Source organism: Lithobates pipiens, unplaced genomic scaffold (genome assembly GCF_037356315.1).
Source record: "Lithobates pipiens isolate NorthernLeopardFrog02 unplaced genomic scaffold, aLitPip1_a1.2 Scaffold_10, whole genome shotgun sequence".
Taxonomy (NCBI): Eukaryota; Metazoa; Chordata; class Amphibia; order Anura; family Ranidae; genus Lithobates; species Lithobates pipiens.
Genome location: NW_027507686.1, coordinates 86,642,888 through 86,667,635, shown reverse-complemented (window position 1 = coordinate 86,667,635; position 24,748 = coordinate 86,642,888). Strand labels below are relative to the sequence as shown.

At 40.2% G+C, this 24,748-nt stretch overlaps 1 protein-coding gene across 2 annotated transcripts in view; it reads right to left on the bottom strand.

Annotated features, from left to right (window-relative positions):
- EDC4 (enhancer of mRNA decapping 4) overlaps nucleotides 1-24,748 on the bottom strand; it is a 499,346-nt gene that overhangs the window by 436,651 nt on the left and 37,947 nt on the right. For both annotated transcript variants that reach the window (XM_077456654.1, XM_077456664.1), the window contains exon 4: nucleotides 18,065-18,164. In XM_077456654.1, coding sequence (XP_077312780.1) covers nucleotides 18,065-18,164 — 100 coding nt within the window. The remainder of the gene's footprint in view (nucleotides 1-18,064; nucleotides 18,165-24,748) is intronic.

Below are 24,748 nucleotides of genomic sequence, written 5' to 3'. Positions count from 1 at the left end.
GCAGAATTTTTTGGGGGTGTCATTTGTGGTATACACATGCCATGTGAGAGAAATAACCTATTACAATGACAATTTTGTGGAGAAAAAAAAAAAAATGAAAAATCTTAATTTTGCAAAGAATTGTGGGAAAAAAATGACAACATCAAAAAGCTCACTATGCCTCTTACTAAATACCTTGGAATGTCTACTTTCCCAAAAGGGGTCATTTGGGGGGTATTTGTACTTTCCTGACTTGTTCGGGTCACAAGAAGCGAGATAGGCCACCAGTACATCAGATGTGATCAATTTTGTGCGATTCGCACCACAGCTTGTAGACTCTCTAACTTTCACAAAGACCAAATAATATCCACTAATTTGGGTTATTTTTACCAAAGATATGTAGCAGTATAAATTGTGGGCAAAATTTATGAAGAAAAATTTATAATTTGCATAAATCTGTCACAGAAACAAAGAAATATGCGTTTTTTTTCAAAATTTTCGGTCTTTTTTCATTTATAGCGCAAAAAATAAAAAGCCCAGAGGTGATCAAATACCACCAAAAGAAAGCTCTATTTGTGGGAAAAAAAGACAAAAAATTCATTTGGGTACAGTGTTGCATGACTGAGTAATTGTCATTCAAAGTGTGAGAGCACCGAAAGCTGAAAATTGGTCTGGGCAGGAAGGGTGTTTAAGTGCCCAGTAGGCAAGTGGTTAATAAAAATGCCATAAAACTATCACCTATTTTGTAGACGCTATAACATTTGCGCAAACCAAACGCTTATTGCTTTTTTTTTTTTTTTTACCAAAAATATGTAGAATACGCACCTGCCTAAACTGAGGAAAAATAATGTTTATATATTTTTGGGGGATATTATAGTAAAAAGTAAAAAATTAATGCTTTTTTTCCCAAAATTGTCGCCTTTTTTTTTTTTATGGCGCAAAAAATAAAAACCACAGAGGTGATCAAATACCAACAAAAGAACGCTCTATTTGTGGGAAAAAAAGGATGCCAATTTTGTTTGGGAGCCACATCGCACGACCGCGCAATTGTCAATTAAAGCGACGCAGTGCAGAATCGCAAAAAGTGCTCTGGTCAGGAAGAGGGTAAATCCTTCCGGGGCTGAACTGGTTGAATCATAATGGCAACAGAAACGACCCAAATGACCCTTCCATTCCTCTTGGCAAAAAGCCTCCAGTTTCTGTAAATTATTGGGCTGTAGAGCATGAACGCCACGTTCCAGGTCTCCCCAGAGACTCAATGATATTGAGGTCAGGAGAATGAGATAACCACTCCAGAACCTTCCGTTTATTCTGCTTTAGCCAATGACAGGTCAACTTAGCCTTGTGTTTTGGATCAGTCATGTTGGAATGTCCAAGTACATCCTATGAGCAGCTTCCTGGCTGATGAATGCAAATGTTCCTCCAGTAATTTTTGATAACATACTGCATTCATCTTGCCATCTATTTTGACTAAATTCCTTATGCCTTTGTAGCCCACACATCACCAAAACATCAGCCGTCAAACTCTGTTTCCAGCAGTAGGAATGGTGTACCTTTCATCATAGACCTTGTTGACTCCTCTCCAAATGTAGCATTTATGGTTGTGGCCAAAAAGCAAAATTTTGGTCTCATCACTCCAAATGACTTGACTGTGCCAGAAGGTTTGAGGCTGGTCTCTGTGCGGTTTGGCGTATTATATTGTAGGTTACATTATGGCATTTACGTAGTAATGGCTTTTTTTCTGGCAACTCGACCATGCAGCACATCTTTCTTCAAGTGCCTCTTTATTGTGCATCTTGAAACAGCCACACCACATGTTTTCAGAGAGTCCTGTATTTTCACCTGAAGTTATTTGTGGGGTTTTTCTTTGCATCCCGAACAATTTTCCTGGCAGTTGTGCCTGAAATATTAGTTGGTCTACGTGACCGCGACTTGGTTTCAACAGAACCCCTAATTTACGGCTTCTTGATTAGAGTTTGAACACTGCTGATTGACTGTCTCAATTCCTTGGATATCTTTTTATATCCCTTTCCCGTTTTATACAGTTCAACTACCTTTTCTCTCAGATCCTTTGACAATTCTTTTGCTTTTCCCATGACTCAGAATCCAGATACATCAGAGCAGCACTGAATGAAAGAAGCAAGGGTCTGTCAAAAGTCCAGAAACTCATTGATACACAAACACTAATTACAAGCAAACAAATCACAAGTAAGGATCATTACCTTTACTAGCCAAACCCCTTTGTGTCAACTTGTGTGCATGCTATCAGGCCAAAATCCCCAGGGTAGGTCAACTTTTGATCAGGGAAATTTGGGTAGTTTCTGTTGCCATTATGATTTAAAAATAGTAAAACGCAGTTGATTGATAATAAATGGCTTCAGCCAAACACTAACCATGAGTGAAAGAAAAGTTTGTGAAAGAATTCTTGCAGATCATGGTAGAGGTCGACCGATATATCGGCCGATATTTGCCGTTTTTTAAATAATCGGCATAGGCCGATTGTGCTGATAAAAAGCCTACAGCGGGACTTTGAAATGACTTCTGTATAGAAGTCAGTGTGAGTTGCCTGAGTCGTCATAGCAACACTTTCCTCCTCTCTGGGCAGACTGCCAAGAAAAGAACTAAATGATACAATGTTTACACTTGAATGAATGAAGTCATCTCAGTGTGTAGAAGTTCTCAGTTTAACCATTTAAAGACTAAATCTTTTCTGACACTTGTTGCTTACAAGTAAAAATCCTGTATTTTCTGCCAGAAAATCACTTAAACCCCCCAAAAATTATATATATTTTTTTAGCAGAGATCCTAGGGAATAAAATAGCGGTTGTTGCAATATTTTATGTCACACGGCATTTGCACAGAGGTCTTTCAAATGCATTATTTTGGGAAAAAAATACACTATTTAAAAATAAAATAAAAACAGTAAAGTTAGCCCATTTTTTTTTTCGTCCAAAAGTTTTGACTACCTGTTTTTATTTAATACATAAGTTTTTTTTTTTTTTTTTTTTATCTAAATCATACAAAGTAAACGGATTGGAGGTATGTTTTGTTTAATAAATGTTTAAATGTAAGAAATTTTCTGTATCACTTATGAAGGCTGCTTTCACACTGGAGCGTTGATGGTAAAACGCAAGTTTTAGCGGCTCTTTACCATCATTTTAGCGGTGCTATTTGGCTGCTAGTGGGGCACATATAACCCAGCTAGCGGCCAAGGAAGAGGTTAAATGCGCCCATGAAGCACTGCTGCCAAATCGCATTGCATGCGCTTCGGCAGTGGTGCCCATTCATATCAATGGGCAGGAGTGGTGGAGGAGCGGTATACACCACTCCAAATGTGCTGCTTGCAGGACTTTTTTTTTTTAAGATCCTGCCAGCGCATCGCCTCAGTGTGAAAGCACTCTGTCTTTCACGCAGACTGCAGGGGAGCCATTTTGCAGGCACTTTACAGGCGCTATTTTTAGCCCAAAAGCGCCTGAAAAACGCCCCAATGGGAAAGGTGTGTTAGATCAAGGGGGATTAAAAAAATAATAATAAATAAAAAAGGAAAAAAATGAATAAAATAAAAATCAGCCTAACATATCGGCCCAAAAAAAAAAATTGGCATCATATATTGGCCGCCATGATTTCTAAATATCGGCATCGGCCAGAGAAAAACCCATATCGGTCGACCTCTAGATCATGGCACCAAAAATCGCACATGCGCAGTAGCAGTGGGAGAACCATCGGGGTGACGTCACTCGTTCTGTGGGCGGCTTGCATGTTCCTCGCGGTTAAGATGCCGCACTCGTAAGCACGTTGCCCGCTGAGACGCTGGCACCTTCCCCACGGGCGCTGCTGGGACCCGGTTTCATAGAGGGCTGCACATAGTATCTTTATACACACACACACACACACACACACACACACACACACAACACTGCGCAGTACCAAAAGTATAGGAAAAAGCTGCCAACACGCTAAAACTAGGATTTTTTAGCCACAGAAATGTCAAATATAAAGTGTAAGCGCTAAATATATGTTGCCGTGATAATCAGACTATGAAGTGAAAACAGAGAATGGTGGTGTTATCACTATACAGGTCACCGGAAGTGACGTTCATTCACTTCCGGTTCTGGTCCCACCGGAAATGATGCGGTGTTGTCATTATCGATTCTTTTAGAAGTCTGGAACGCAAATTAGACTGCATAAATTGGCATTTTACTACAGGTCTTATGCTCCATCCATCCACCATACTTTAGGTTGTTATATTCATTCATGATACTTCATATAGATGGTAATTTTAAATATCTGGCTCAGCTATATGAGTGTATCAGGTGGAACGCAATTCACTTTATAAGATCGAGGCGTGGAACGCACGCCCGGCCGCCATTTTCCTCCATACCGGAAGTGGACACCTGTGACACACAGGGGTGGATTCCAATTGAACCTCAGTGCATTGTGGTATGTAACTTATATAAGGCAGTGTAACAGTGGTAGCAGTTCACCCCAGATGATGACCCATAGGTCGAAACACGTCGGGAAGACTCTACCACTGCCTATTTTTCCTGATATGCTCGTTGTTAACCACTGGAATGTGAGTTTGATACTTTATTTTTATTAAAAATTCTTTTAAACGTTATCACACCATTTTGGCTCTATCCTTCCATTTCATGTCGGGGTTGATGCCGGAGTTGTCTCTCTAAAAGCGGTTACTACATACAGTCGATTATATTGAAAGAACCACTTGTTTTGGGATCCACACAACCATGAAACGATGAACCAGTGCCTCAGTAGTTGGAACTATAAGCGATTATTAACCCCTTAGATATATGTCTACTCGGGTCAATTCCATCTGGTAAGCCTGCGCTTCTTAAGGTGGTGGGAGTTGCACTGTGGTGGAATTTTCACGGCTACATCCGATTTGGATCCCGGCCTTTACTAAATTTTGTTGGGACTCATGTTTGCATATTTATTATTAAAAAATATGGACCATTTAATCACTATCTGTGTTTATATACTTCATTTTTTATATTTATATCCCCAAGTTTGGGGTCATGTTTCAAAAAAAATTCATAGTTATATGAATACACTATATAGGGTTTTTTATATCCTTTTTCAGTTTATATGTTGTTTATTTTTTTCATATTTATCATTCTCTGTTTTCACTTCATAGTCTGATTATCACCGCAACATATATTTAGCGCTTACACTTTATAACTGCACATAGTATACTCATTAGTACAAGAGTGGGCACTGTCCCTCCTGGATGGCTACAATTACTACCATTCGCCGGTAAGCAATGCATTGCCTTTTGCCTTACTTAAACTGACAAACAATCCAACTAGTATTATTTTACTATACTACTGAAAAAAGTAAAAAACAACAACATGTATAATTTACTTCTTGGCCTTTGTTAAACAACAAGCCACTCTTGCCATGCAGTATGGTATTTAAAAAATGTCTATCTGCACTGCAGTACACCTGACTTGTAGCAAAAATATTTTATATAATTCAACAGATTTGAAATGGAATGGCATGCCATTTATTTTTGCAACTATTCTGTAGTAAACTATAAACGTATGCCCTTGTTGTCATTGAATTTGTCAGTATAGTTAGCTATACAGTACACACTGACATGACAGCAAGCACATGGATTTTTATAAACATGACAGTACACAATATATTTAATATCTATACATTATATTTATTGCGTACGGTCATGAAAAAAAAAACAAAAAAAAAACAAAAAAAAAAAACTTATAAACTTAGTTATAATACTACGCTGACAAAGTGACAAATTCAATGACAAGTGCATGAAGTTACAGTATACTACAGAATGGCGCAAATAAAAAAAAGATTGCATGCAATTGCAATTTGCAAGCAATCCATTCCATCTAAAATTTAATTTAATCAGTGCAAGTCAGATGTAGTGCAGTGCAGGCAAGAGCTGCACCGTAAAAAATAAAAAAAATAAAAAATAAAAGTTGGCAAGTGACAGTGCCAAAGCTCGTGCCATTACAGATAAAATTTTGTAACTTACTGCATTAGACGACCAGCCATTCTCTGTTGTGAAAGACATTGGATTCTGCAGGCTCATGCAACATATTGAGCCGCGTTACTCACTACCAAGCAGACGCTACTTTGTGAATACCGGTCTACCTGAATGGTTTTGCAGTGTTAGAAAACATGTTCATGAGCTCATGATTACAGACATCATAGCAATCAGTTTTACTACCAACATTTGGAGTTCAGACCATGCTTAGCCTGACAGCGCAGTTGATAGATGACAAATTTCAATTGCAAAACATCCTACTTAACGCACGTGAGTTTGTTGGATCACATACTGCAGCAGCAATATCTGACACTTTAAAAACCATGCTTGACACATTAATTCTTAAGTGCATTTGATTGTCTGAGATATTGCACAGAACATGGCAAAGACAATGGAGGACAGTGAACTTAAAAGCATACCGTGTATGGCACACACGCTGCAATTGGCTGTGAATGAAGGATTGCTGAGTCAGCGCACCATATCTGATATTGTATCAAAAGGAAGAAAAATTGTGGGTCACTTTAAGCATTCTCCGCTTGCTTATTCCAGATTACAAGCTTTGCAGATACAGTTTGGAATGCCACCAAAACGACTGCAGCAAGATGTAGCCACTCGTTGGAACAGCACCTACTATATGCTGCAAAGTCTTTATGAACAAAATCGCGTTTTAGCTGCATACATTGCAGATTACTATCTGACGGCAACACTGAGCGCACATCAGTGGATGTTAATTGAAAATAGTTTGTCACTTCTATCTCCATTTGAACAGTTAACAAAAGAAATAAGCTCAACTAATGCTTCCATTTCTGAAGTTATTCCCTTGATTGCCGCACTGAAGCGTCTTCTAGGAAGAGATAGAAACAGACCATGGCGTAAAAATGGCTAAAAACCACTCTACTGGAGGCTGTTACCATCCGGTTTCAAGACAGAGGCAAACCCTCTGTACTGCATTGCAACAGTTGTAGATCCTGGATTTAAAGAGCATTATTTTAATTGTTGAGAAAAAGCAGCGTGCATGGGAAATGATACAGGCACAAATAGAGGTGGTGGAAGCATCTGGTGAAGGAGTTTTGAGGTGTAGCACAGAGGAAAGCGAGAAGAAACGGTCGCATACAAGTGAAGTAGAACACGCTCCCTCCATATCTGATATGTTTGAAGAAATTTTGCATGAATGCACCCCGGTCCATAGCAGTGCCACAACAAGTGCAGCTATCCAACAGCTGGACAGTTATTTAGCTGAACAGCCTAACACCAGAAGTGACAATCCCCTTGAGTACTGGCGCATCAACTAACAACATTTTCCTTTGCTTGCACAGATTGCACACAGATCTCACATATCTGTCCCAAGCACCAGTACAGAGAGAGACTATTTAGTCTAGCATCTCATATTCTTGATGAGAAGAGAAACCGTCTGAGAAACGGAGCAACTTTTGTTCTTAAAGCGAAATCCGCCACTTTCACTAAAATAGATTTATAAATCCGTAGCATTGACAAATTGATGCTAGGGATAGTCGCTTATGCTAGCCCTCTAAGCAGTCTCAAACCAAGAATGGTGAGAATTGGACTATATCGGTACTTGAATGGTAAGGAAACCAAAACAATAACATTTAAAATTTCATCTTGTTTAACATATAGGAAAAAAAAAAAAAAAAGGAAAAATGACAAACATCACCCATTTAAAAAACAAATAAATATACATCACAATAAGAGAGCTTCCTTGACAAATTCTCCACAAAAAGGGAGTTCGAACTAATGGCGCACAGGGGTCTCCTCTACTAGTTTCGCGGGACAAACCGCTTCTTCAGGAGGATATCTATACAGAACATAATAGATGACATATAACAATTAACAAACAAGAGCAAGTTATCGTAAAGTTAATCATTAATATTATAAAATAAATCATATATTTGGGAAAACGGGAAAAAAAGAGAAAAAGTGAGGTCAGCTCACCCCGGATTCGAAAGGATGGATTGCAGACAAAAGTACCCCTATATATTCCCCCTACAGCGGACATGGGGGATTGACCAGATGGCCCTAGTAAAGAAGGGGGGGGGGGGGAATCCTTAGTATATTAGGTTAGCAGAAAAAAAAAAAAACACATACCAAAAGAACTTCTTGGTATGGGATTATCCAGATGTAACAGATAAAGGCCATAGGATTGCATCAAATTAAATATAGGCAGTGGAGCTAAGTTGATACGCCCAATACAATCAAATCAGCAAGGGTAGGTTGCAGCACATTGTGTTTGCCACCAGTGCCCACCCAGAACCCTTAGTGCGTAGCATTCCTGTTGCACAGTTTCTGCGGCTACGCAGAAACTGTAGCTTAGATACGGACTTTAAGAACCAAGCAGACGCCTTACGTGACCGACTATTGGCGAGAGGCTATTCCTCCACGAGTCTAAGAAAAGCTTTTAACAAAGCTGTGTCACGTTCTCGCAGTGTATTACTACACCAACGTCCCAAAACCACTGGCAGTGAATCTGTCAGATTTATTACTACGTACTCTGCTCACCATAAAACACTCCGCAATATTTTAAGTAAAAACTGTCATCTCCTTACAGATCACCATATCTTGGCTAAACATATATGTCCTACCCCAGAACTAGTTTTCCGCAGAGCATGTTCTCTTCGAGATCGATTAACACTTAGTCATTATACACCTGCCAATCCTATACGTAATGCCCCAGCTTGTATAACAGTGCAAGTTTGCTGCCCCCTCAAAATAACTCAACACACAGCCATTAATGTCTAAACCGCTGGCAACAAAGGTGAGTACACCCCAAGTAAGAAAAAAAAAAAAAAAAAGTCCAAATTAGGCCTAAAGTGTCCACCATTAATTCCCAACATTTAAATGTAATAACTGTTCCCGTTGCCCATGGGTGATGGAAGGCAAACAATTTACCCTACCTAATGGTGAAGTACTTACTAACATCACGTACATATTCTGACTGCAATACTAGAGGCGTCATATATATAAATGATTTGTAAATGCAATGCATTTTATATTGGGAAGACCTCCCGGGAATTCAGACAGCGAATCGGTGACCCCCTTTATTATTCTGAAAGTGGTAAACTCACAACGATTGGTAGACATGTTGGTCTTAATCACCATTTCGATACTTCAGTGATTCTGTTCTTTATTCTTGGGGTGGTCTTCCCAAATCCTAGGGGTGGTGATTGGGACCTAACAATCTGACAGAGTGAGACCCTGTGGATTGAACGGCTCAACGCCACCCACCCCCCAGGCCTAAACGAGACAGACAATCTCTTACACTTTAACTCTCAAACTTTTTTTTATAAAATTTAGCTCAACCACGTCACTTTATTCCTTCCTTTTTCCCCATTTTCCTTCCTCCCCCCCCCCCTCTTATTCCCTTCCCCGCCCCCTTTTTTCCCCTCCTCTGTCCCCCTTTTTTTCTTCCTCCTTTTTTCATTACAGGAATAGTCACCTTGCTTACTATGAGGTGGCTCTTTTATTGGGATATTATACAACCCCGATATATAAATGGTCTTACCTTTAGTAATATCGATACATTATGTATCAAGTTGTATGATTATAATTAAAATAATTTTTGTATTAAGAGCTCCGCTCTACCTTTGATATTTGACGGATGGTTGTTTTTTTGTTTGTTTCTCCCACACCCCACCCCCCCCCCCCCCCACCTGCGCAGTGTGGAGGAACTGACCACATGACGTCAGACGCCGCCGGCTTTCCGGCGGGCGTCCGACGCTAGTGTTGGGGAGCCTATTTAGCGGTCGTCCAGACCGCTGGATGGGCAGGCCATACGGTCTCTCTGGGGGCTTAAATTGTTGGGACTACGAGGTCTCAACTGGGGCTCAATTTGTGGCAACCTCTATCTCACAAGGTAAATCATTTTTCATGGACTAAATGCTTGTTACTATTATCCATATGGATCGGATAAGCTCTATGCTATAGTGATTGCTGCTTTTTCACCTATAGATACAATGTGCTGCAACCTACCCTTGCCGATTTGATTGTATTGGGCGTATCAACTTAGCTCCATTGCCTATATTTAATTTAATGCAATCCTATGGCCTTTATCTGTTACATCCGGATAATCCCATACCAATAAGTTCTTTTGGCAAGTTTTTTTTTTTTTTCTGCTAACTTAATATACTAAGGGATTCCCCCCCTTTACTAGGGCCGTCTGGTCAATCCCCCATGTCCGCCGTAGGGGGAATATATAGGGGTCCTTTTGTCTGCAATCCATCCTTTCGAATCCGAGGTGAGCTGACCTCTTTTTCCCCAAATATATGACGTATTTCATAATATTAATGATTAACTTTACGATAACTTGCTCTTGTTTGTTAATTGTTATATATCATCTATTATGTTCTGTATAGATATCCTCCTGAAGAAGCGGTTTGTTCAGCGAAACTAGTAGAGGAGACCCCTGTGCGCCATTAGTTCGAACTCCCATTTGTGGAGAATTCATCAAGGACGCTCTTATTGTAATGTGTATTTATTTGTATTTTAAATGGGTGATGTTTGTCATTTTCCTTTTTTTTTTTTTTTTTTTTATATATGTTTATTAAACAAGATGAAATTTTAAATGTTATTGGTTTTGGTTTCCTTACCATTCAAGTACCGATATAGTCCAATTCTCACCATTCTTGGTTTGAGACTGCTTAGAGGGCTAGCATGAGCGACTATCCCAACCCTTTCTTCAATATTATGATTTGTGGATGATGGTACTTATTTGCCATTTATGCCAGAGGCGATACTCTTAAAGCGGAGGTCAACCCTAAAGTGGACCTTCCGCTCATCGGAACCCTCCCCCCCTCCGGCGCCACAATTGGCACCTTTCAGGGGGGAGGGGGATGCAGATACCTGTACAGTACAGGTATCTGCACCTACTTCCAGGATAGCTCTCTGCGGAAAGGGGCGTAGATTACGCCCCTTTCCACAAGTGCCCCGCTGCCTGCTGGGAAACACACAGATCCCAGTGGCAGCGGGGACCGTCCTTATTGCACAGCGCGACTCGCGCATGCGCAGTAGGGAACCGGGAAATGAAGCCGAAAGGCTCCATTTCCTGACTCCCATACCCAAGATGGCAGCGGCAGCACTCGAGAGACGATCTAGAGATCGGCTTCGGGTGCCGACATCGCGGGCGCGCTGGACAGGTAAGTGTCACTATTTTAAAAGTCAGCAGCTGCAGTATTTGTAGCTGCTGGCTTTAAAAAAAAAAAAAAAAAAAAAAAACGCGGAGTCCCGGTGGACTCCCGCTTTAATCTGTCAGTTGAATATGAATAATATAATGAATATAACAATTTTATATGAATAATTATAAAAATTAAAAAAAGCCATTTTCAGTATCGGTACTGTTTCGTTATCTGCCTAATGTATTTTTCATTTTCAGTATCTGCACCAAAAAACCCATTCGGTGCAATAATTATATATATATATATATATATATATATATATATATATATATATATATATATATATATATATATATATATATATTTGTAAATGTTTTATTATATCTTTTCATGTGACAACACTGAAGAAATTACACTTTGCTACAATGTAAAGCTTGTATAACAGTGTAAGTTTGCTGCCCCCTCAAAATAACTCAACACACAGCCATTAATGTCTAAACCGCTGGCAACAAAAAGGGAGTACACCCCAAGTGTAAAAAAAAAAAAAAAAGTCCAAATTAGGCCTAAAGTGTCCACCATTATTTTCCAACACTCTTGGACATGGAGTTCACCACAGCTTCACAGGTTACCACTGGAGTCCTCAAATTCCTCCATGATGACATCACTGAGCTGGTGGATGTTAGAGACCTTGTGCTCCTCCACCTTCCGTTTGAGGATGCCCCACAGATGCTCAATAGGGTTTAGATCTGGAGACATGATTGGCCAGTTCATCACCTGTAACCTCAATTTTTTTTTTTTTTTTTTTTTTTTTTTTTTTAGCAAAGCAGTGGTTGTCTTGGAGGCTCATGATCAGGATCAGGATCATGCTCTGCTTCAGCAGGTCACAGGACATGTTGGCATTCGTGGTTCCATTAATGAACCATAGCTCCCCACGCAGCCCCAGTCCACGACATCCCTTCGCCATATGCTTGACTGTAGGCAAGACGCACTAGATTAAGGCTTACCTGTAGGTCCAATAAATATCTCCCAAACCTATACGGTTTAGGAGATATTTGCCTGAAGACGGGCACTGCTGTCTACAGCGCATGCGCCGTAGACAGCGGCGCGCAGGCGCACTGAGCGTGGCATCCTCCATAACGAAGATGCCGTGTGTCTCGGCTCCCGTGCGCATGCGTAGGAGTGACGTCATCGCGGCTTCGCCGAATGACAGTGGTGGAGCTGCGAGATCCACCGAGAAGATGGATGCGGCGGACTACAGGGGACAGCGGTGACATCGCTGGCTCCTGTGTCAGGTAAGTGACACATAATGGGCTACTATGCGATGCACAGTAGTCCATTATGCTTTGCCTTGGCAGGGAATGAAAGAGGAAGTAAACTCATCTGGGTTTACTTCCTCTTTAATGTAGATGTTAATTTTAACTTTTTTTATTTGATCAGCATGCATTTTCACTGTTGCTCCTTATTACATGCTGCCCTTTTAAAGGGATAGATGAAAGGTCAGGCATAGATCTAGCTAGGCCTTCCACAATATGAAGAAGAATATTAAGTATTGGCAGTAGAGATCCAGTGGCACACACGGAAATGTACCTGGGAAAAGACAGGGAAGGGAGCCTGCCTCTAGTCAATTTAGCGGTATTTAACAAAAAAAAATAATTAAAAAAAGGGGGGGGGGGGGGTTGATTTCAATGGCCCACACACAGCACAGCCTTGACATAGGCAATAGTAATTTAAAGTTATCAGAGTATGTAAACTCAATCCAATATAATGATGTATTTCTAAATTCAGTAATGCCCATTTCCTCCTGAACTCGTAAAACTTTAATCTCCTGGATATCCTCAACCCATATGATCTATTGTTAGATTAAGTGGCTGAACAGATTTCCACAAAGCCGTGGTAACCAGGTGGCGCAGCATCGACTTTTTGTAGGCTGAAGTAGGAATCGAGTTCTGATGTAAAAAGTTAGAATGTAGCCATTTTAGAGACTACCCAGTCAGACAATTTTTGGGTAAATTTGTGAACCTGGGCCCAGAGAAAATCCAGGGAGGGAAAGGACTAGAACACATGTAACAAAATGACCTCTAGCCTGTCTGCACCTACAAGTCTTTGAATCTATGGGATATATAGAATGCAAACAAGCGGGAGTAGTGTGCTGATGAGCTACCATCTTAGTTACAAATTTACATAGTAGACGAGGTTAAAAAAAAGACAAGTCCATCAAATGTATGATTTTTTTTTTTTTTTGTCAGTATTACATTGTATAACCCTGTATGTTGTGGTCATTCAGGTGCCTGAGTGCCAGTTTTTTTAAATCATTGATGCTGCCCCTGCTGAAACCATTGGCTGTGGAAGAGAATTCCACATCCTAACCGCTCTTACAGTAAAGAACCCTCCAAGCGGTTTAAGGTTAAACCGCTTTTCGTCTCATTTTAGTGAATGGCCACATGTCTTATTAAATTCCCTTTCATGGAAAAGCTTAATCCCTATTGTGTGGTCACCAGTATGGTATTTGTACATTGAAATCATATCCCCTTTCAAGAGTCTCTTCTCCAGAGATAATCAGTTCAGTGCTCGTAACCTTTCCTCATAACCAAGGTCCTCCAGTTCCTTTATTTGTTTTGTTGGCCTTCTCTGGACTCTCTCCAGTTCCAGCACATCCTTCCTGAGGACTGGAGACCAGAACTGAACGGCATAATCAAGGTGCAGCCAGACCAGAGTCTTGTAGAGTGGGAGTGGTATCGTTTTTATCTGTTAATCCCCTTTTTAATGCATGGAGCTTTGCTTGGAGCATCTTGGCATTGCATGCCATTGCTGAGCCTGTCATCTACTAGGACCCCCAGGTCCTTTTCCTAGATTTGCCCAGAGGTTCTCCCCCTGGCGAGAACTTCTGGGGAACTGGCTAGCTTTAGATGAATGCGCGGTTCCCTCCACCCAGTCTATGTCTGATTAATTAAAATCGCCCATTATACTGACACTTCCCATTCTTGCCGCTAATCCAAATTGTGATAGGAGGTCCGTCTCCTTCCTCTGGTTAAGGGACCTATAGCATACTCCCAGTATAACTTTCCCCTTAGTTTCCTCCCTTTATAGCTCTACCCATAAGGATTCCACCTCCTCCTTTGCTCCCTTAGTGATGCAATCTCTCACATTCACATCATTTTTGACATACCGGCATACCCTTCCCCCTTTTTGTTACCCTCTCTATCCCTGCAATATAGGGAATACCCTTAAATGGTTGCCAGCCAATCATGAGAGCTGTCCAACCAAGTCTCTGTAATTCCTACAAAATCCTCATACAACAGTACTCTAGTTCTCCCATCTTGTCCGTCAGACTCCTGGCTTTGGTGAATATGCCACATAGTATGCGACCGGTATAATCTCCTTATTGGGTGGTCTGGGGTTGCAAATAGGACTTGTTACTCTACCTCGGGTTTAGGTGCTTTAGTTAACCTACCACTAATGCCTCCAATACTACCCTCTGGAATATGTTCCGTGCTGACTAACTCTAGACCCCCCCCCCCTCACCTAAATTAAAAGCCCCTTAGCAGATCTACACCTTCTCTGTTTAGGTGCAGTTCATCTCTTCTTTAGGGCTGGTAACCGACTGAGAAGTCGCCCAGTTCTCCAGGAACCCAAAGACCTCCTTTCTACACCAGCTTCTCAGCCACCCGTCTACTTCCCTAATCTCCCTCTGCCTTTTTGGCGTGGCTGGAGGTACCGGTAGTATTTCTGAGAATACTACCTTGGAGGTCCTTTTCCTCAAATGAGTCCCTAAAATAGTTTTTTTACGACACGCCATCTTCCTCTGACTTTGTCATTAGAGCCAATTTACACCATGCCAGCTGGGACTTCCCCAGCCCCTCACAAAAAGCTGTCCACCAGACCCGTGATGTACCGTGTCTGGTAGACAACAAAATTCGGAGCTTCAGGTCTTTGTGACAGACTGCCCTCTCTGTCCTCCTAATAGACTCCCCTACCACCAGAATCTGTCTTTACTTTCCCTTGGCTTTAGTCCCACCCTCACTGGAGGCGTTATTCCCCTGGCAGCTAGGGGAGTCACTCAGCTCCAGCAGTGCTGGTCCCTGACTGGTTTCACCAATGTCAGTCAATGGGGCATACGTATTGGGATGTTAATCACTTTTACTGTCTATACTGTTTTCAATAGACACTATTTATCCACTTCTATCCCCAGTCCTACACAGATGTGTTGTCTTAGGACGTCGGTCCATCTTTGGCGGGTTTTTTGCTTGGGTCGCCTCTCTACACGCTCCCTCAGTTCCTGTGCCGGACATTACAGATGCGCCCCCTTTGTCCAGTGTTTTACCGTGCCTTTTATACACAGCAGACCTGTTTGTAAGTATTACTATGGGACTGGCCCCATCCTAAAGTTGTTTATAATTTCTTCTGCTATATGTTAATTATTGAACAATTATGTATCCGATTCCAGATTGTTACCACGTGCTTTCTCCTGATGAGTGGTGCTACCAAACCACAAAACGCGTCAAGCTATTTGAAGCCGTGTCTGGATTTATATATTATATTTGAATAATGGCCCAATTTTTTTCCTTGCCCCTTTTCCCTTAAATATCAGTTTTATTATCAGAGTCTCTAATCCTTCCCTTTAAATCCATTCACTATATACCCAGAACCTTTAAATACATACAAATACAAATAAAAATAAAAAAAAATAATTTATGTTCATCCCCCCCAGCGAAATGTAGGTGCTCTTTGTCTTTGACTCCTCCCTACAGTCAAACCTCCCTCCTCCCCTTATTTCTTCCATTTTTCTCTTCCCTTCTTCTGAATATACTAATCAGTCCCATTTTGACCATGTTTGTACATACTGTTCTTTTATATTTCGTACATAAAGGTCATAATCTTCCATGGCTCCAATTTCTCCAACCTTATTAAGCCATCTATAGACGGTGGTCTGGAGTCCCTCCAACACAAGGAGGCACAGGCCTTGGCAGCATTTACCAAGTGGCACAGCACGAACCTTTTATATACGTGCACCACGATCTGTGAACAGTGAAGCAAAAACCAAACGTTCTGGATTTTAAGTAGAGATATTTGAATGATTGCGGCATCATTCAGAATTTATTTTCTTCAGCCGGCAATTCCCCGCAATGTAGAAGCCATCATAGTGGCTGTTTAACCACTTAATTGATTTTACATGAGATGAGAGGAGACATTCCCCCCACCCTCCAGCCGCCCTCCAGTGCTTCTCCCAGCTCTCAAGCTTTCCAGCATAGAGGAGAAATCTGGGGACTTCTAGACCCCAGATTTCTCCATAAAGAGGACCTGTCATGCCCTATTCCTATTACAAGGGATATTTACATCTTCCTTACCGGTCCTGTGCTTTCGCCCATTTGATAAGCCAGGCCATCATGACATCACTCCCCTGCATGCGCACTGGAGTCACATCGCCCCTGGCACTGATGGGGGGGGGGGGGGGGCGTAAATGTTCGCTGAGCGGCTCAGTGAACATGACAGATGACATTGAGAAGGATGCATTTATAGCACAAGAGACCAATAGGGTCTCTTTTGTCATCAATTCCCAGCCTGTCAGCCATTTGTTTAAAATCAGCTTTACTTCCACTTTAAAGCGGAATTGCACTGTGGAAAAAAATATTAAAAGCCAGCAGCTACAAATACTGCAGCTGCTGACTTTTAATTAAGGGACACTCACTTGTCCCGGGGTCCAGCGATGCCGATTGATCGCTCGGCTCTCGGCTGCTGCCGCCACCATTCTAGGTGAGGGAATCAGGAAGTGAAGCGCTGCGGCTTCACTTCCCGGTTCCCTACTGCGCATGCGCGAGTCGCGCAGTGCAATAGGAATTGTCCGCGCTGTCTCTGGGACCCGTGTTTCTCCCAGCAGACAGCACGCATGGACAGGAAGAGGCATAGACTCCCGTAGGAGTCTATGCCCGGAAGTGGGTGTAAATACCTGTCTTTGACAGGTATCTGCACCCCCCTCCCCCCTGAAAGGTGCCTATTGTGACACCGGAGGAGGGGGAGGGTTCCGATCAGCGGAAGTTCCACTTTAGGGTGGAACCCCGCTTTAAACTCAGTATGCATGAAGCCACAAGCTCCATTCTGAGACCTTTTCCCTCCCTCCTGCCACAAAATCTCATGTGTCTGGAAAACATCTCAGAAGTGACTCATGCTAATAACAGTGAAACAAAGCACCAGTGCTTTGCTCAAATTCCATGATTTCAGTTTATAACCACTTTACTGAAAGATTTAATAGATCTTGCCTCAAATCCCACATTATCTGGATTTCAGCATGTGACAATTTTTTTATTCATTTAAAAAGGTTATTAAGAAGACATTTTTAAAATAAGACTAATACCAGCCTTATAAAAGTAATCAGCACTTTTAGGGTTCAGCCTGTCAACAGCTCAGATAATTACAGAGAGTCAAACTTGAGAATGACAGGAAAGAGCGCTTGACAAGTTTTCTTTGAATCTAGGAGTCAGCTTAAAAAGTTAGGAGTTTTTTTTAACCACATGCCTACTGGTTACTTTCACCCCCTTCCTGCACAGGCTACTTGTCTGCTTTAAGCACTGTCACACTTGACAACTACTTTTAAAAAGTTTTTTATTTTTTGCTAAACACATGAAAAAAAAGACCAAAAATGTTGAAAAAGCTGCACTGATGAGGATGCACCGATGGGCACAGATGAGACTGCACTGGTGGGCACCAATGGGGCTCCACTTATAAGGCTGTACTGATGGGCACGAATGAGGCTGTACCGTTGTGCACAAACGTACTGGGCTTCTGTGCTGTATAAAATCACTTGGCAAACTATAAACAGGAAATTTTGTTTAAATATTGGCTTACAAGAATGCTTAAATCAAGTTAATCACAATTACCTATATTAACATCAATAAAAAAAGCAGGTTCTATTTAAAAATTACATATATCGTACCTCTGGTGGCATATGCAAGATAAGCATTAGATACTGCTATAAGACTGCCATAGTAGTACTTCTGTTCCCAATCATATTTTGCTACAGGCTGTATTTTAACCTGAAAGGAAACAGGCAAAAATAGGTTAAGGTTCAAAGGTTTATGATGAAAACTTCACTAAAAAATACAGAAAGGGAGACATCACAGAATGTTTTGTAGGAAAAGTAAGCAAAATATCCCTGCCCAAAACAAGAAAAAAAAACATCTAAATAAAAAAGACGTTTGTACATGGTAACCCTTTATGTTTTTTGTAAACATTCAACTCAGTTAAAAGCATCACACAGCCTTTGCAGACATAGAATACTCAGCCACATACAGTAACTTTTCTGACTTTGGACAACATTAGCACAGGGTTGGCGAACATGATCTCCAAGCATAAAAACGTATATATATATATATATATATATATATATATATATATATATATATATATATATATATATATATATATATATATATATATATATATATATATATATATATATATATATATAAGAGAGACTTTAACCACTTCACCCCCGGAAGGATTTAACCCCCTTCTCGACCAGAGCACTTTTTGCAATTCGGCACTGCGTCGCTTTAACCAACTGCGTGGTTGTGCGACGTGGTTCCCAAACAAAAAACGGAGCTTTCTTTTGGCGGTATTTGATAACCTTGCGATTATTTTTTGCACTATAAACAAAAAAACAAAGCGACAATTTAAAAAAAAAAAAAAAAAAAAAAAAAAAGCATTATTTTTTTACTTACTGCTATAATAAATATCCCCCAAAAATATACACAAAATAATTTTCCCCAGTTTAGGCCGATGCATTTTCTTCTACATATTTTTGTTAAAAATTTCAATAAAGAGGTTGATTGGTTTAAACAAAACGGGATAGTTTTATGGCATTTTTATAACAAAAAAAAAAAAAAAAATTTTTAATAGTAATGGTGGTGATCATCATCGATTTTTATTGCGACTGCGACATTATTGTGGACACATCAGACAATTTTAAACACATTTTTGGGACCATTGGCATTAATACAGCGATCAATGCTATAAAATTGCATTGATTACTGTAAAAATGTCACTGGCAGTTAAGGGGTTAGTCTCTAAGGGGCAGGGAGGGGTTAAGTGTGTCCTGGGAGAGTGTTTCTTACTGTCTGGGGGATGGGCCCCGTGTGACGACACTGATCGCTGCTCCCGATGACAGGGAGCAGATAATCAGCGTCCTGTCACTAGGCAGAACGGGGAGATGCTGTTTACATCTGCATCGCCCCTTCTTCAGCTCTGTGACACGATTGTGGGTATCCCAGCGGTGACAGAGTCCGCGGGTCCCGCAGTCACGGAGCTTGCGGCAGGCGTGCGCATGGCGGCAAATTCAAATTAACGTACAGGTACATTACTTTTGCCCAGCCGTGCCATTCTGCCAACGTGATGAAGTCATTTGACGATACGCGTAGGAACACAATTGGCCAGTAAGGACACCGGAAGTGACGTCCGGAAGCACGAGCGTGACACGCGTTCGTTTAGCTGTGCTTTTTATTATTGTTTTAAATGTGAGTACCTACATCTTCGTTTTATACCCAATAAATTGTGAATACATACTTCACCATTGGAGTGTTCCCCTTGTTTTTCCTGCATGCTACAACGTGTCCACGGTGAATGAGAGTCTAGGATTACATCACCTATTGTACCTGCATTACTGGACAACAAGCGTTACTTTGGAAATGCTGTTTACCTTACAGCAGTAAGGTAAGGTAATTACTGCACCTAGTGTGAGGATACAATACGCATAGGAGCACTGGTGGAATTCACTTCTTGTTTTTGGAGCACGCAGGATACTGCTTTGTTTATCACTAAATGGACATATTTTACCACCAAATGGACATGCTCTCTGTATAATTGTAGTTCACCTTATATATATTTTTTTTTTTGGAGCTTTTGTTTAAAAACACATTTCACTGTTTATGGACTATTAGTATTTTGTTCATACACATGGTACACTGCACATGGACTATTAGCATTTTGTGCAATTTTTGATTTGTATTACGCTAGTTCACACCAGATGCAGTTCCGTGGGCCTTTTTTTTTTGCACTAAAAATGCATGCAGTGCATTCCCATGGCTCTAGTCAACACCATTGCAGTCAGTTTCCAACACAGAACAAAAAAAATTAATAAAAAATAAAGTAGAGCGTGCTGTATTTTTCTGCACAGAACTGTATTGGAACCTATCAAATCATATCAAAAACGCATTGGAACTGCGTGGGGTGTGAACTGTAAGCAAAAACTGATCCTTGGTGCATTTTTGCGGTGTGACCTGGGCCAAAAAATGCATGCAGTGTTTTCCATGTAATCCAATGGCTCTAGCTCACACCAGTAGTGTCAGTTCATTTTGGCACGGGTTATTTTAACTAGCATTTTGGGGTGGTTTGTAACACAATTTGGTGCTTCTTTTTTGTACGCATTTTGGCACTTTAACATGCATTTTGATTTAGTTTTTATGCATATTTTGGCAAACAGCACATATGCTAGCCACTTTTGGAGTGTCATCAATGGCACCGCAAGCATAACATGCATTTTGCATGCGTTTCCGTAACGCACACAAGAGTGCAGGTAAAAAATTTGACAAAATACATGTTAAAAAGGCATCAAAATACGCATACAAATTTTAAAATGTAAAAAAAAAAAAAAAATAATCAAAAGAGGATTAACGCTGCTCTAAAAGTAAATTATAGTTAGATATGAAAAGAGCAGCTAGCACTGGAGTCAGCATACAATAACTAAAATTACTAAAGTGCAAAAAAAGTGCAGCGCTAATAACATACATACCAAACAATCAAATATCAATATGACTTAAAATAAATTAGATAAATAAAAAATATTGATATACTTATTTGATTAATTATCCCACTAAAGTGACAAATATGATAACCCACCAAAGTGACGTGAAATAAATAAAAAATAAAAAAAAATTAAGATTTTTTTATTTTTATTTATTTCCCGTCACTTTGGTGGGTTATCATTTATTTTATGTCACTTTAGTGGGATAATTAATCAAATAAGTATATCAATATTTTTTATTTATCTATTTAATTTATGTCATATTGATATTCGATTAAGTTTGGTAAATTTTAAAATGTGTTAAAAAAATAAATAAATAAAAAAAAACGTCAAAATGTCTGTTGAAAAAAGCAGCAAAATGTGCTTTAACAAACTGCACCATAAAAAAATGTCCAAACAGCCAAATTGAACCTTTTTTGGGCATGGAGCGTTGTGCTCTGGTAGTGTATTTGTGAAAAGACAAAATGTGCAGCAAAATGCATTTCAGCTAAGCGCATTTGGGGTGCCACTAAAGAATGGGTTTCAAAAACGCACTGCTTATTTTGACAATATGGAATTGCTCAATTCTGATAACAAGTCTGCATTGCTAAGACATAAATGGGTCCTAAAAAGATATATCTATCTATTATTTTAGTTTTTTTGATTGAACACGTCACCATTTTTCTAGGTAAATGTATTTCTAAGGCCGGGTTCAAACTGGTATGACACGACAGTCGTACCACTTTGGATCCGACTTTGCCCTGCGACTTAAAGTTCGAAAAGCGTCTGACTTCAATGAACAGGGATACTGCCTCTACCCCCCAAGCACCTTGTCCTCAGGTTGATGAGAATAAAGGGCCTCTCAACAACCCTAGCCATTGGTTGCCGGGTCTGAGGTGAGCTTATTGGACTCTGGAAGCCCCCCTTTAACAAGGGAGCCCCCTCCCTATGTGAATGAGTATGGGGGTACATTGTACCCCTACCCAATCACCTAAAAAAAGTGACAAAAATAAAACACATTACACGTTTTTAAAGCAATTTACTAAGCAGCTCCAGCATCTCCACAGATCTCTTCTCCCCTCCAGCTCTTTGTGGTCTCCGCTGACGTCTTCTGACTCTGCCGGCTCTTCTCCGCTCTCTCTCTGGTAGAGCTGCAGAATTCTGGCCAGAATCAGAATCACAATTTTTTTGCTTTAGAATAAAAAGATCATGATTCTCATGGCATAAAATCCCTCACATTATTAAAAAAAAAAAAAAAAAAAAAAGTGCACGTGTGACATAAAATATTGCAACAACCATTTTAGTCTCTAGGGCCTCTACTAAAAAAAAAAAAAAAAAAAAAAAATGTGTGTATATATATATATATATATATATATATATATATATATATATATATATATATATATATATATATATATATATATATATATTCGGGGGTTCCAAGTAATTTTCTAGAAAAAATAAAAGATTTTAAGGCCTCATGTACATGTGCATTTTTTTCAACTGCTGCTGAACCCCCTTCTGTGTTATCTTATCAGTACATGTACCCAGGGTCGTTTATAGTCATTTTTTTGGAATAAAAAAAAAATAAAATGCGTTCAGAACCTGTGTTTAGAGGTATTTCAAATGCCAATCGTGTCTTAACGTGTCGAAATGCTTCTAAATGTGACAACTCACATTTAGCCACGTTTCATTTACAGGCGTTTTTCATTTTTATCATTTTTTTTTTTTTCAAAATGACCAATTTATTTTTTTCAAACGCTTCTAGATGCAAACGCAGCTAAACACAACTAAACTGACATTTTTAGACACCGGTGTCTAGCTGTCAAGTTAAATCTTTCAGGAGAGGTTGAACAGCGTCCCATGTACATGAAGCCTAACTTGAAACCAACAAATGTCAGAAAAAGGTTTAGTGTTTAAGTGGTAAAATTTCCCTCATTTTCACACCACATCAAAATTTGATCTAAAGTACTAATCGCTACCATGTTTATACTTAAGTTTTTTTTTTTTCCTTTCTTTTGATGGATGACAACTTCAGAAGAGCAGAGAGAATTCTCTGCATAGAAAGAATCAGGAAATACTTTGTCAAGATCGCAAGGGGGAAAAAAAACGATTCTTAATTAATCATGCAGCTCTACTGCCCTGTTCTTCTCTGTCTGCCGGATCTCCACCGCTACCTTCTCAGCTGTCTTCTCCGTCTGTTCTTCCGATGTTGACTCGATGCTCTCTCCCACTCTAATGCTGGGTGTGTGGTGTGCCACCACTTCTATTGGCATGGGGCTGGGTCACCGGAGGCACTCCTCTTATGCAGTCACTGCCCATCATGCACCGGACACAGAAGAGTCGGAGAGGGGAAGAGAGAGCAGATAGGGTCTGGTATGGATTTTGGGGGGCCCTCATACCGTTTTTTTTTTGGCGTGGAGTTCCCCTTCAAGATCATCAGAGCACAAGTCGCATGGCAAAGTTGTCAAGATGGCGACCTGACTTCGATCCGACTTCAGTCATATTCAATGGGCTGAAGTAGGATCAAAGTCGAACCAAAGTAGTACATGGAGCATTTTCTAAGTCAGACCGACTTGTGTCGGACCAGTTAAGATGGCTCCCATAGGGAAACATTGATTTTCACACGTCATGCGACATGAGCTCCCAATGTCGGAGTGGTTGTCGTACCAGTGTGAACCCAGCCTAAAAAAGGTACTACTGACAAGAAATTTTCACATGTCAGTAACAAAAAAAAAAAAAAAAAAAAAAAACTGGCTCCGAACTTTTTCAACTGGCTCCTAAATTCAAAGCAAATTTGTCAAACCCTGCCTTCTACAAAACAATTGGGCTGACTTGACTGTTTGTGTTTTTTTTATTTTTTTTTTGTCAAAAAAGGCAGCACAAATACGGTGTGACATAAAATATTTAAACAATGGCCATTTTATTCTCTAGAGTCTCTGCTAAAAAATATGTTTTGCGTTTCTAAAGTAATTTGCAAAAAATAGCAAAAAGTTCCAGAAAAGGCCTGGTCTTAAAGTGATTTACACTACATACAAAATTATTTTGTTGGTAATGACAGCTTCAAAATGCGCTAATCACAGACAGCGAGATATTTCCCGATCTCTGCAGCCGCGCATCGGGGCAATGTCTCACTGCCTGTTATTAGCGCAGCCTTCCTGGCTGGGTCTGCACGTGGATTGTGCAAACACGCCGGAGCTCGTCCTTAGTGGTGAGCATGCATAAAGGCCATGGTAGTTGAGTGCATTACTTGTTTTCTTTAAAACAATTGTACATACTGATTCCAGGTCTTTCTGAAGCTGTCCACAAAAGTGGTCATTGGCTCTTGGACAACTCTTCTGTTAATTCTTTTTACTTCTGTCAGAAATCTTGCGAGGAGCACCTGGTCGTGGCCGGTTTATAGTTAAATGTTCTTTCAACTTCTGGTTTATGGCCCCAACAATGCTCACTAGAACACTCAGAAGTTTAGAAATCCTTCTGTAACCAATGCCATTAGTATGTTTAGCAACAGTAAGATTGTGTAGATCTTGAGAACTCTTTGCGTTTACCCATCTTAAGATGTTTCTTGTGTGATGCCTTGATAATGACACCTTTTTTTATAGCCCATCAATTTGCACTGATAACAGGCAGGATTACCTTCTTATTACCGATAAATTTCAGCTGTTGTCTTGGCTTTCCATACTTAAAAAAAAAAAAAAAAAAAAGTGGTATGGATTGTCAGCTCCCGGGATAAGACCAGTAATTTCCCCCCCCTATCCCTAACTCACAACGGAGAACCCAGTCAATAACTCCAATGTAACGCTGTTACATCAGGGTTATGGGCTGACCATAAAGAGTAAG